This window comes from Chironomus tepperi, unplaced genomic scaffold, assembly GCF_022539635.2.
Source record: "Chironomus tepperi strain 1889 unplaced genomic scaffold, CSIRO-AGI_Ctep_v1 contig_421, whole genome shotgun sequence".
NCBI lineage: Eukaryota > Metazoa > Arthropoda > Insecta > Diptera > Chironomidae > Chironomus > Chironomus tepperi.
Genome location: NW_027226543.1, coordinates 594,772 through 607,382, shown reverse-complemented (window position 1 = coordinate 607,382; position 12,611 = coordinate 594,772). Strand labels below are relative to the sequence as shown.

General features: G+C 32.5%; 2 protein-coding genes across 3 annotated transcripts; both read right to left on the bottom strand.

Annotated features, from left to right (window-relative positions):
• Window positions 1-460: 460 nt before the first annotated feature.
• Nup75 (nuclear pore complex protein Nup75) lies at window positions 461-2,972 on the bottom strand. The gene is made up of 3 exons (XM_070649162.1): window positions 2,631-2,972; window positions 2,090-2,560; window positions 461-2,031 (listed from the first exon to the last, which is right to left on the bottom strand). Exons 1-3 carry the CDS (start codon window positions 2,658-2,660, stop codon window positions 526-528), a joined length of 2,007 nt encoding a protein of 668 aa, XP_070505263.1. The 5' UTR covers window positions 2,661-2,972; the 3' UTR covers window positions 461-525.
• Window positions 2,973-3,106: 134 nt separating this feature from the next.
• LOC139097356 (low density lipoprotein receptor adapter protein 1-like) lies at window positions 3,107-9,711 on the bottom strand. 2 transcript variants are annotated; one of them, XM_070649163.1, is made up of 3 exons: window positions 9,402-9,711; window positions 4,000-4,561; window positions 3,107-3,480 (listed from the first exon to the last, which is right to left on the bottom strand). In XM_070649163.1, exons 1-3 carry the CDS (start codon window positions 9,448-9,450, stop codon window positions 3,234-3,236), a joined length of 858 nt encoding a protein of 285 aa, XP_070505264.1. In that variant the 5' UTR covers window positions 9,451-9,711; the 3' UTR covers window positions 3,107-3,233. The 2 variants fall into 2 exon arrangements, with proteins under 2 accessions (XP_070505264.1, XP_070505265.1); XM_070649164.1 differs by lacking the exon at window positions 9,402-9,711 and adding an exon at window positions 5,878-6,796.
• Between the last annotated feature and the right edge of the window lie 2,900 nt (window positions 9,712-12,611).

Genomic DNA, 12,611 nt, shown 5'->3' with positions numbered 1-12,611 from the left:
CCCAAGCTTTTTATTACTTTGAATAATTCTTTGTATTTCAGCATCCCTTTCAATTCTATAACGACTGTTACTTGTCTCTGAATTACTGCTATTCTCAGAAACTTCTTCAATTGGATATAACTTATATCTTGATCGATTACTGTCTGACCGACTTGGCGTTAGCTTCAAGTCCAATTTCATCTCGTCCTTAATTTTCATTTTATTCACATTTCGAGACTCTTTTGAGAATCCGTCGCCAATACCAAGCATCTTTTGAGTCTTCATCTTTAAATACAAATTTTCCAATGATCGTCGGACTTTTTGTCGATTCACAACTTCTGAGTCAGAGGAATAACCACAAGCAGTTCTCATCCTTTACATCATTTTTCTCGATTAAAATTTAATTAATTACAATTTATTTGTTACTGAGATTATTTTAGAAAAAATTAATTAAATAAAGAAGCTTCCTGCGATTTAAACATAATTTTTAAAAGAAAACATTTATTGATCATTTTAATGGATAGTAAAAGAATACTTAATGATTATTTAACGAACTAATGTATTTTCAATAATCATAGCTCTTGATAAATTTCGCGCACATGCCAATCTCAAAAGTTGAACAAGATCATCTGAGCAAGCGTTCATAAGATTCAACTCGCCTTCTTGCTGTTTATTATTTTCACGTTCCTTCTTTGTTTTAGCTAGGTACGGAATTAGATCGCTTTCTAAATGATGCATTATGATGTATGTTTCTTTTGTCGGAATTATAGGCTCATTATGTTCAAGCAAGGGAATTGTATCAGCTAGTAATGATGGCCAAAAGAATTCGGGAATAATTTTTGAGTCGAGTAAATTCACAAGCAGTTCTGCAGCTTGCGAAAAGGCTCTCGAACTGTAAAACTGATGGAAATCAAAGTATTTAATTAAGAAAAGTAGCCTTGGAGCAATAAACATCTTTGCACCAATATTAGCTAGAAGATCTTTGTGCATCATCTTTCCAGTGTTGCAATAATGATTTAGGAAAATATTGGCAACTTTAGTCACGTAGATATTGTCACGAGAGCGTATAGACCATTCAAGTGCATTTCCATAATTTTGAAGTAAAAGTGAACGTTTGACCATAACTCGACACACTTCCTGTTCAACTGACGTGATTCCATTAACTCTAGCAATTTCTATGATTTTCATTGCCTGAATGTCATTTTTAATTGGAACTCTTTGCAGCAATACTTCTCGTGCACCAAGTCCTTCAGATGAAGAAAATTTTAAGTAATCCAATCCAATTTCCCATAGATTTCCATGTGACATCAACATTGTTCCGTAATCAAAAATCAGACATTCACGTAAAGCAACTACTGATGGACCATTTGATTCATCACTGATTCTCAATTGATCGCAATGGACAAGAAGATCAACTAAGTGAACGACAAACCACTTATTGTCTCCCATATCCTGAATTGAACTAATAAGTTCTGCCATGTCGTTTTTGAGTGTTGCCAAGACCATTAGATCTAACGATTTTAATTCAGTATATCCTCTCATTCCTTTTGTACTTGACCATTGGCTTAACCAGTTATCAGCAAATGTTCCCAACTCAAAATAACGAACTGCTGGTTGAGTGAAAAATAGATATCCAGCAAAATATTCATACCAGCATTTTGAATCTTGACATACTTGCATCCATGCCTGTTTATCTCCAACAATTAGTTTCATGATATTTTCCAATTCCGCTTCAGTTGAAAATAGACCAGAATCTAATTTTGATTCCAATGCACTGGACCAAAACGACCATTGAGAACGGAACTTTTGAATCGAAAGTCCTCCATGTGAACTAAATATTGGCATTGTCTGCAATTCTTTTTCGGCAAGTTGGAAGGTCATTGTTTCAGACGATGAATGCAATCTTAATAATGCTCGAACTATATCTATCTGACCTTGTAAAATAAGTCCTCGGATACTCTCCCAATAACTTTCACGGAATTCTAGATCTCGATCCTTATTGATGAGCATTTCTGCAGCTGATTGACTTGGTGCTGGAAAGTGGAATTTGGTCTGGAAAATAAACTTTAATTAGTACATTTAAAAGAATTAAAAATATATCAGTTCTTACCCATTCAAGTAAATTTGGTACAACAGACATGGTCGATCGATCAATTAAGAGAAATTCACACAAATGCCATAAGCATTCAATAGAATAGAATATTGTAATGTAGCTTTCATACTTTTTGATGTCACTTTCATCACAATCATCAATAACTGCTTCCTGTAACTTGTTAAGTGTTGCTCTAATTGCTGAACGATAAACTCTTGACGTTTGCAGGAACAAATCATTTGATTTAGTTTTAAGAGATTGTAGATTGTAAAAAATGTTGCAAGATTCAGCTACTAAGCTTCTCAAAATCTCATCATCCAGAATAAAGTTCTCCGAAACATGAATTACATTAATATCGTCTGTATTGGCATACTTTGTGGGAGCATCTTTTGTTGAATAAAACACTGGTTGAAATCCATGTAGTGAAACTGATTCATTTGTTATAAACTTGCCAACAAATCCAGTTTTTGCACTTAATTTATCATAAATCTGAAAAAATCGAGCGGCATAATTGCACAAATTTTTGTAACTCATAATTTCTGGTGATTTATATACTTACATGACAAACTGTTGCGTCATTCGATGACATTATGCTTAATTTTTGTATTATTTATGATACCTGGATAAAAAACGTCTTCGTTCCTTTAGAAATTTAATTTTATTAAAAAAATACTTTGAAAACAAAAAAATCAGTTTTTAGGTTGTTTTTATTTGAATTTAAATTTTATGCAACCGTTAATAATATTTTTATTCTAGGGCACTGTTTGTCTTTAGATTGCTTCTTTGTTGACCAAGCAGTGAGAGTATTGATTAAAGGTTCCTTTAAATTCTAGTTTAATTGCTATTCAATTGATTTGAAATTCCAACAATATTTCGCCAAAACATTCAACATGATCTTGTTGTTTTGATCTTGAAAATTTCTTTATCCCAAGATCAAAAATTTTCAAATTTAATTTTGACCGTTATGACTAAAAACGAAAATTATCCCAAGGATAGTACATTTCATTGAAAATAAATCTTTTAGGCAGCTTCTTAGTTTAACATTTAAAGTCTTTTTTATTGGAAAATTCTATGAATAGATTACATAAACTGTAATATATTAAAAGCAACATAAGACGTAAAATAACTGATATAAAGGATAAATATAAGCCTCATAATATCTCTATTCGAAGGATACCCATGTGTTCTGTAAAAACTCTCTGTTCCTCTCCTTTGAGTATAAAAAGTTCATATGTGGTCCATCATCCAAATCAATCAAACACTTTTCATCATTTTTGTCACCAGTAGGAATTAAATTTTTAATGTTTTCTGTGTTATTGGATACAAGGTTTTCCTTGTTTGTCTTCTTTTCGCGAATTTCTTTCAAAAACTGCTCACTTTGATAGATTTGAAATGCACGCTCAAATGATCTACAATGAAAATAGGTTCATAAATAATTATAATTGCGATAATTAATTTAATTCACATGAAAAGTAACGGAATAAATTTTCACATTTCTTCTGTAAGATAAATCTGGAATGTTCCGAAAGTTTGTTTACTATCCCGAGCAGCACAATGCGAAATGGGAAACGCGACAATGGATCGAAATCAATCGTCACAATGCCGCCAAGGCCACCACACGGTTTGCCGATAGTACGACAATGTAGTGATTCTCTAACGAACACGTTTTGCTGCTCGGGTTTTAATTGATGCCCTTTGAAATACCCTTGACATGATGTCTAGCAAGAAAGAAGGAGTAAAGTTCAGAGAGGGGAAAGATGGGAAAATCCCATTTTTCATAGACGTCGACATTATTAATGACGTCTTCCTGATTGATTCCTGCATTAATTTTGCAGTCAAAACAGATTAATGATAAGCAGGTTTACAATTAATTTCAAAGTCCTTCAATAGTTTGTCAATAAAATAATTAAATAATTATTAAGTTTTACCTTGCAACGCTTAATGTTACGGTATGTGCTAGTTTTCTTTTGTTGCATTGAAATGCGTGCAGAATAAGGTCATTATCATCATCCAAAGATGAAGAAGATTCTAGCTGACCAATGGGAGAATCTGGTGACCCAAACTGATTGATTTCAAAATTCTCTTCTTTATCGGCTGTAGTGCTGACGAAGGAGAATATTGTGTCATGTGCGGCATCAACGGAACAGTATGAAATTTTATAAATTGGAATTTCTAGGACAGGTTCTGCTGTCACTGTATCAAAAACATCGATTCCTTTTGGTGAGATTGAAATTGTGACATCGGTCAATTTCTTTTGACTTTTTGAGGCTGCAATGACCTTTTTAATGGCACTTGTTGTTGCTAAACTTGGTTTCTTGCTAAACCTTGTTTTCTTTGTCTCTTCCGGTTTGGCTTGCAATAGTGGCGTACTTCCAAGAAATTTCAATGTATAAACTACAGCATCGTCAGTTAATTCCTCATCATTTAAATCTAGTGGACTCTCAGTAAAATCTTTAATACTGCTAGCAAGTGCAAGTTCCTCGTTTAGTTCTGAAATGTGATAAGAATAAATTATTTCAATCATGCTGATTATCATTCATAAAAGTTAATTGCTGGTTGGAGTATAGACGTAATATGATAACACGCCATTAAGGAAATCTAAAGTAAATATATGCTGGTTATAAAAATAGACAGTAGTTTGCTAAGTTTAGATTTCATTGTGAAGTTATGACAAGTCAATTCAATTTATTTGCAGCCCTAATTAATAGCATTAATCCTACATTTTATTGACACATTTTAATAATTTATTCCCACGATTATACCTAACATTGCATGTAAACTTTATACAAATTTAATTATAAGTAAATCAGTAATCATTGAAAATCATAACGCCAATTTTATATAAGCTTGCATGATCAACAGTTTCATTTCCATTAAATTTCAAAATTAATGAATTTTTAATTAAATTCAAAATGTAACAATCGTTGGTTATGACTGACTTGTACCGGGTAAGAATTAGCTCATCTTAATGCAGTTTTAAGATGTTAGTGCAGTGGTGGGCAGTATTTTAATTTTCGCGGCACAACTTGGAAGTATGTCTCGACCGAAACCGCACACGTCATACGGTTCATGATGTTTCCAAAGGAACTAGCGTGCCGCGGAATACAGGTTGTCCACCACTGCCCATTTGGTAAAGCCTGTATATACTTAATAAACCTGAGCTCGAAATAGACTCAATTTTTGGATGGAAAAGTCGATTTGATCATTTAAAATCCTAGTACACTTGGAACACTGTAATATATTAAGGTTCTTCCGTAACTGCTAATTTGCAGCTTTAAGCAAACCATAAGGTACAGTCGAAAACTGCAAGTAAGGACATCAAAAATTCAGATCTGTTGACTTGGACGAACTATCTATAAGATGCAACCGAAATTCTAGGTACTGCAGACCTACGCATCTAAAATTCAGGGCTGTGGCTTTTGGCCGAACTTTAAAATAAGCATCAGTAAGTCATTAAAATGACAAATTTTGCGTATCAATAATAATTGGTTTTATGATGATTGGTGTGACTTGTGAAAATTACAAATTGGAAATTCCAACAATGGAAACGAAAAATTTAAAGGAAAAATTTGCAAGTTCCAAGACGATGTCAAAATAAGCAATTGTTAACAAAAAATTCAATACTACAAAAGCAATTAGCACAATAATGACGTCGAAAAATTCATATTGCCCATTATTCTGCGGCTCACTCTGTATGACCTTCGGAAATATTTATTTCTTCTTTTAAATATTATTCAGTCATAGCCACAAAAAATACAAATTCTTTGGCTGCTTACTATGCAGCTTTTGCTAATCTATTGACTTACTTTTGTGCTTTGAACTGATCTTTAGCATCGATTTTATGAATGACATGATTCCTTTCCTGATTAGTTGATGTGACTGTTTAAGAGGCACAGATCATATAAAGATGATCGAGATTATTTTTGGCGAGAACTTTAAAATTATGGCAAATTAAAGTGAATTGCGACTCAAAACACTTTTCTTATAAGCTCAATTTAGGTACGGGAACTACTTTAACAACGAAATAAAAATATACGTCCAAACAGCACGCTCGCTAAACTTATTCTGATTTTCTCTTTTTCATACCGATTTATTCATACACAGAAAAAAAAGACTCACGTCGATGCTCGCGATAGATAGAGAAGAATATGAAATAAAATAGTTTGTTCCATGCAATGCAATTTTCTGAGATTATTCTCATCACTTTTCTTTCAAGTCTATTCTCATTTTTGTTTTCATTCATATTTTAGGCACCTTTTCTACGTTGTTCATGCATGGATACTGTGATTGTGCAACGATTAAATTAAATGTATTTTACAATGCCATATCCTATAATAAAATTGACACTTGATTAAAGGTACTTAGTCTGTGATTTATGTACTTAGTCTATTATTTATTATTAGCATTTTTTACTATGCCTTATCAACTTTTTTGTGTGCTAAAATTGCTATTCAAGTTTATGAATGAAAATTATTTTCAAGGTCAAAATTCCTTTATCAAAAAGAAGATTTTTAAGGTTATGTTATTGATTCTCGTAGTTTAAATCTCGGCCAATTCTCATTGTCAACACATCTCGAGATATTCAGACATCGTGATTCCGTTTTTGTTCTTTCTAAAATATTTTGATACAAAATTAAATTCTCTATTTAGGCTTTGAGGAATCTGGGGTATCGAGTCATATATTAGCAAATGTGCCAGTGCAAGAGTTAGGATTCTGTGGCCGAGTGGTTAGGTAACAGACTAGAAATCAGTAACACTCTTTTGTGAGGACGTGGGCTCGATTCCCACCAGAGAAAGATCTCTTAATCATTATATAGAGTGCTGTCGATATGACAAGGATTCGCACATCGCATACGACACAGCTAGCTTCTTTGCATTTGATTTTCTGGAGTTGGAAAAAAAAGAACAGTTCTGCAATAGGACCGTTCGTTATAATTCAATAGACAAAATCTAAAAATTGATTTTAAGGTTGATAATAATAGATTGATATTTACTTAAATGTTTACCACTTGTTTACCACAGATCAAGCTTATTTGTTAATAAAATTCTATTTTTGGGGAATTTCAAGGTTGTTCCTGTATTACGACTTAAAAAATAAAATGTTGCTTTCTTTGTCACCTCAACCCTCCTACCAAAGAAATCATTGTAGTTAAATGAACGCAACAAATGTGCGGCCACGACAGTATGAAAAAGTTAAAAGATGTGCCATGAAACAAATTTCGAGTAATACAGGAATGCGTTTCATAGTATCGCATCGAAGACTCCAGTCAATAATAATGCCGTTAAAGGAGTAATTTGAATTTCACTATATAATGTTCCGGAAAGCACATGGTTTAGATGGTCGAAAAACTTATTCAGACTAGTCTGACTCTGAGTCTAAGTCTGATTCGATGAAATCTTGACGACATGTGCTTTCCGGATGTAGATCTGAGTTTTGAAATCTAAGCAAATCCTCGCTCTTAAAAGTTAGTTGCGAACCTTCCCTAAGGCCTCTTTTGTGGAGCTATGGATTTTCTAGATCAGAACAGCTAAAGGCCATTTTTCATGACTAAAACCCATTTCCGGCATACTGATCATATTGTTTATGTAATTATATATTCACTCCATTTCAGCAAGTGTATCTCTAAAGTCCCAAAATATACTCTAAAATCATTCAAACCAGTAATGCGCAAATTACCGACAATAACTTTTTATTTAAAAAACATTATTCAATGTTTTTGTCTAAGCCTTAAAAGCCATTTAAATATCTCATTGCTGTTGTCTTCTTGTTATTCCAAACTCGCTGAAAATCGACTTCCAATGACAACTTTTCATCACAATATTATTGCAATTAATTTGCATTGACGATAGCCTTTCTCTTTTATGTTATTATTAAGCTACGTCTTAAAAAGTATGTAAATCATGTATCCACATGATTGCAAGTCCAACTTAATATATTTTCGTGAGGCACAATTAATTTGAAAATTATTGCAATTATGATGGTTGTGTGATGCAATAATCTCTTCCTACTTCTTCTTCGATTCCTCTTGAAATCTAGTTTAATGCCAACATATGTGAGTATGTATATGTATGTCCCATATATGACCCAATTGATAATGTATGTAGTCAATTTAATCTTGAGATTCAATTTACGTATTAAATCTGCTTTTTGTCAGCTGATTTACTGTTTGTTATGTTCTGACGAGGAATCATTCATACGCTATTTTGTTTATTATTTATATTTTCAATTCTATTTTTATCACCGTACATCACATGCTACTGTTTGTCAGTACATGTGAGAATGGAACAATATAAGGTCAAGATATGATTTTTTTGCGAATTAATGAAAATGTTTATGATAATAAATTATTTACGGAATATAAAGGAGTCAAGAACATTAATCATATTTCTAGCATGGATCACGTGCGTATTCTCATTCACTGATTTTTATGATGATGAAATAAGCTGATGTCAATCAATCACATCAACTACTTTGGAATTTAGACTTGTTTCGTTTAGTGTTGAGGTTGAACATTGAGGTACAGGTCGTTTAAATTCTTGGAATTCAAAGAAAATAAATTGATTTAAAAGGAAATCCGGAAAGCACATGGGTTAGAAATGGTCTAAAATCTGACCTCAGATTGACTTGACTCTGGCTTGAGCCTGAATTTAATCGAATCTGATCTAGGGTCAGAGCTATGCTATGCTGGGTTCGGATATTCAGAAATTTCTACGACATGTCCCTTCCGGAAGACATGAAAAAGGAATTGGAGTCAAAAATTGAGTTCGACCACTCTAAGCTCTAGATGCTAAGAGATGTCGATGTAGAAATAAAAACTCACGGAACAACTGCTTTAACAATGATACAAAAGTGATGGATAGTAGAAACTTACTCAATGAACTTTTAATTCAGCTTGAGCGACTCGAATTTTGTATGGAAAAATCGAATTGACTCCATATAAATTTTGAGTCGCTTCATAGCTCAGCATTGAGCGTTTGTTAAAGGGTATTGGCGAACAACTGCACACGGTATGTGGTTGGTTCATGACATTTCCAAAAAAAAAATTGAAGGCCGCACACAAAAACTTTAAATTTGTGCATTACAATTAAAGACGCAATCACTTATATTGCTTGCCGCTAATGGTTTTGCAGTAAACATTTTAATTGAGCACTTCCACTTTCAAATGCTTTATTTGTCATGTTGAATCAGACTTTATAGGCACATATTCATATCTTTTAAATCAATACTGTCAATTATTCACTAATTAAATTAATTCTTCTTTTTGGACCAAAAGAAGTGCTTTCACTTGGCCACAAATTAAAAAGGGCCACATTTGGTATTCATACTTACTCTTGTGCTTGCAATTGTTTTTATTATTCCATTTAAACAAAAAAGACATGATGGATAATTCAAGATAATTAAAGCTTGTCTTGAAAACCTCAAAATGATCTAAAAGTCTTGTGCTTCCTGGGGTAACTGTATACTAGATTTATACTTTCTAATGTGTTATGTACTTGCTAAATTTGCGGTTGCATAAAAAAAATCGCTTCAATTAAACTGAATTGCACTTGAAAAATGATCAACTTTCGTAATTTATTAACATTGAATAAGACTCAAATGACTGAAATACGCGACCGATCACTTTGAAACTCGTATGTTGAATGCTTTTTTTGTGAAGATTTTTTTTTTCATCTCAAAATAAAAAGCAAGTTATTTCACTTAAACGACACTGATAGCAGCAGCAGTTGGAACTTGTAATTGCATATTTGTCAAATACTAGTTCCTTTTTTAGTCACGTTTTGAAATTTTTCCCTGAAAGTTTTCATTTCAGTTGTGACGAGAATTTGAAAGCTTTCTTCTTAGGGATTAAACGTCATCGGATTAGTTTCTTAGACTAACTACAAACTCACTTCTTTTGCATTTCATTTTGTCTTATGCAAGACTGAAATTCAACGTTTAGTTAGCACACATAGGGGGTCTTTGGTTTGAATAATTTCAGTTTTACTTACTTGCCTACAAACATGTTCCTATGTGGAGCTTAGGTTACAATAAAAGGCTTTCCATCTGACTGTTTTGCTGGCTCTATAATCTAGTTTGTAGAAATTCTCTGTCCGCACGTTGAGCTGACATTCTTTCATCACTGTTCTGCGCCAAGTAGCTTTTGAAGCTTCTGTCCAATTTCTAGATCAATTGTAATCCATGGCTTTCCTTAGATGGTGTTTGGTGCTCGTTAACGCTTGTCAATACCAAGTCCATTGCTGTCTCTATCAACAGTCTTCGTACAAGTGATATTTTGCCAACTACAAAATCAGACCTTAAAAACATTTTTATTGGAACTTATTACGTCACACAAAAAACTCATACCAAATCACAGACCGCCATACCTTTCCCCCCTAAAAACGAAGAAACTGCTACAAAATGTAAGAAAAATCCATAGTGGAACTTTTAAACACAAATTTGACTAATCCCAAACAATTATTCAAACCATAGACCCCCTATTTTTTAAACATGCTACTTTTACCATTTTGCAAAGCTTTTTACTTAGCATTATTATAGACAATTGTCAATATACATGCGTTAATAATTAGTTTTAAAAAAATTTCATTTACAAGTAACTGACGAACACATAAGATGCTGATGCAATATTTTTATGTTGCATGATCAGTTACAGCGTACACCGGTAATTTGCAGTTTAGTAGATAATTACTAGCCATGAAATGGAATGCATTTTAAGTTCTCCTTTTTAAAAGCAGAATCTCAAATGCATTGACCTATTTCAATTTTCTTCTCTATCAGCATGTTCTCTAGCGATAATAAGGGGAATTTAAAGACGTAAATCGGCGTGTTTGAAGTAATGAAGATGTTCCCAGGCTGCACACTGTGCTAGGGTATTAGTATGTTGCCGTATTAATTGTAAGACTCAAGTTGACCTGTAGGTACCTTGACGGCTGATTTAGACGTCCATCGAAAGCTTTGATATTTTATGTCACCCTGTACGTCACTTTCAGAAATAAGTCCCTAATGTATGTATGTCTATGGTATATGAATGTAGTTAACTGTATAAAAGTCACTAATCTCAGAAGTCAAACACATCATGATCAATTTAATTTAAAACTTGAAACTTAAAGAAAACTATGAATTCAGCATAACCAGCAAATACACGAAAAGTTCAACAAGTTCATTGTTTGGCCCAAAAAACTTACAAATACACAAAAATCATTAATAAATCACAAATACGTCGCAATTCTTTCAAACATTTTCACAAGTGCGACATAAAGAAAATAAGTAATTATCTTATATGGTCAAGTACCGTGCTTTCAAATTGTTTGTAAAACAAATTTGTGATCATTACCTCTTATACTTATTCATTATGGGTCGTTGAATTCATAAAATGCGCATCACCTATTATTAGATTTGTTTCTTTTGCTACGTTACATGTGTATACAATATAGTAAGCACATAGAAGATTTCCGCTTCCAAAAGTCGTACTCATCGTTTTATTTTTTTCTGGGTCATTGTCAATAAATTATTGACTGATAACAATTAGCCTTTAAGGCAAATAAAATTGAATTTTAAGAGTCAGACAACTGAACTAGATTTCGCTGGATAGAATGCGATGCAAGAAATTACATTCATAAAGTAAAGTGCATCAATTTTACGTCATTATAGACAAACATGCCAATTTTCATATTAATTTTACTGCGAAATTATTAAGTGATATATTCTGCGTATTACCCACAGAATTGTAATTTACACCTAGATTCATATAATTATAACAGCACAGACTTTATCGAAATGAATCGCTTGATTTGAAAATAATCGGCGGATCAGAAATTAATCTATAGATTAATGCTTAATATGCAGTAGCTGATTTACGGCGTATATAAATTATCTACTTTAGAATAAATTTCTTATTCATCGAGCAATTTTGATGCACGAATATTTACAGGCAGTTGAATATTTTACTAATATTAGACGTTGATGAGTCGTTAACTATTCTTCTATGTTATGGTATATTCCGAACAATACACTATATTCCCTAGGGCATCGCTTCGTCCCTGTTTTACCGCACATTGCCTAGCTCGGAGATGAAATTTCTTCAGAAGGACTCAGTCCCGGTACTGCATATATTTCAGTTCTGATATCTCTAGTCAAATGCTTTATGAACTTCGATATTTTAAAATCTAATGGACATACGACGATAATAAAATTATTTTATTAATAAAATAGATATAGACTGATTTAAAAAGGTTGCAATTCCTTATCTCCATGTGATATTCGCGATAAAAGTCAGCACAACTGACAAAAAAAGACACCAAAATTTATTTTCAATAATTCTTTTATTAGCGTTTAATGTCTAAAAATGGTTGTTTTGTCGTCACCTATTGAAAATTTTCATCTTTTAAACTTTATTATTCATTAATGTTACTTATTTCAATCTGTTTAAAATGACTAATTTCTTTTTCATTTAATTATTCAATTTTGATCAAAATCTTCATTACAAAATGATTATTGATAATATAGGTTTTTCATTTCCAAAAAAAATCTAATGATGATGGA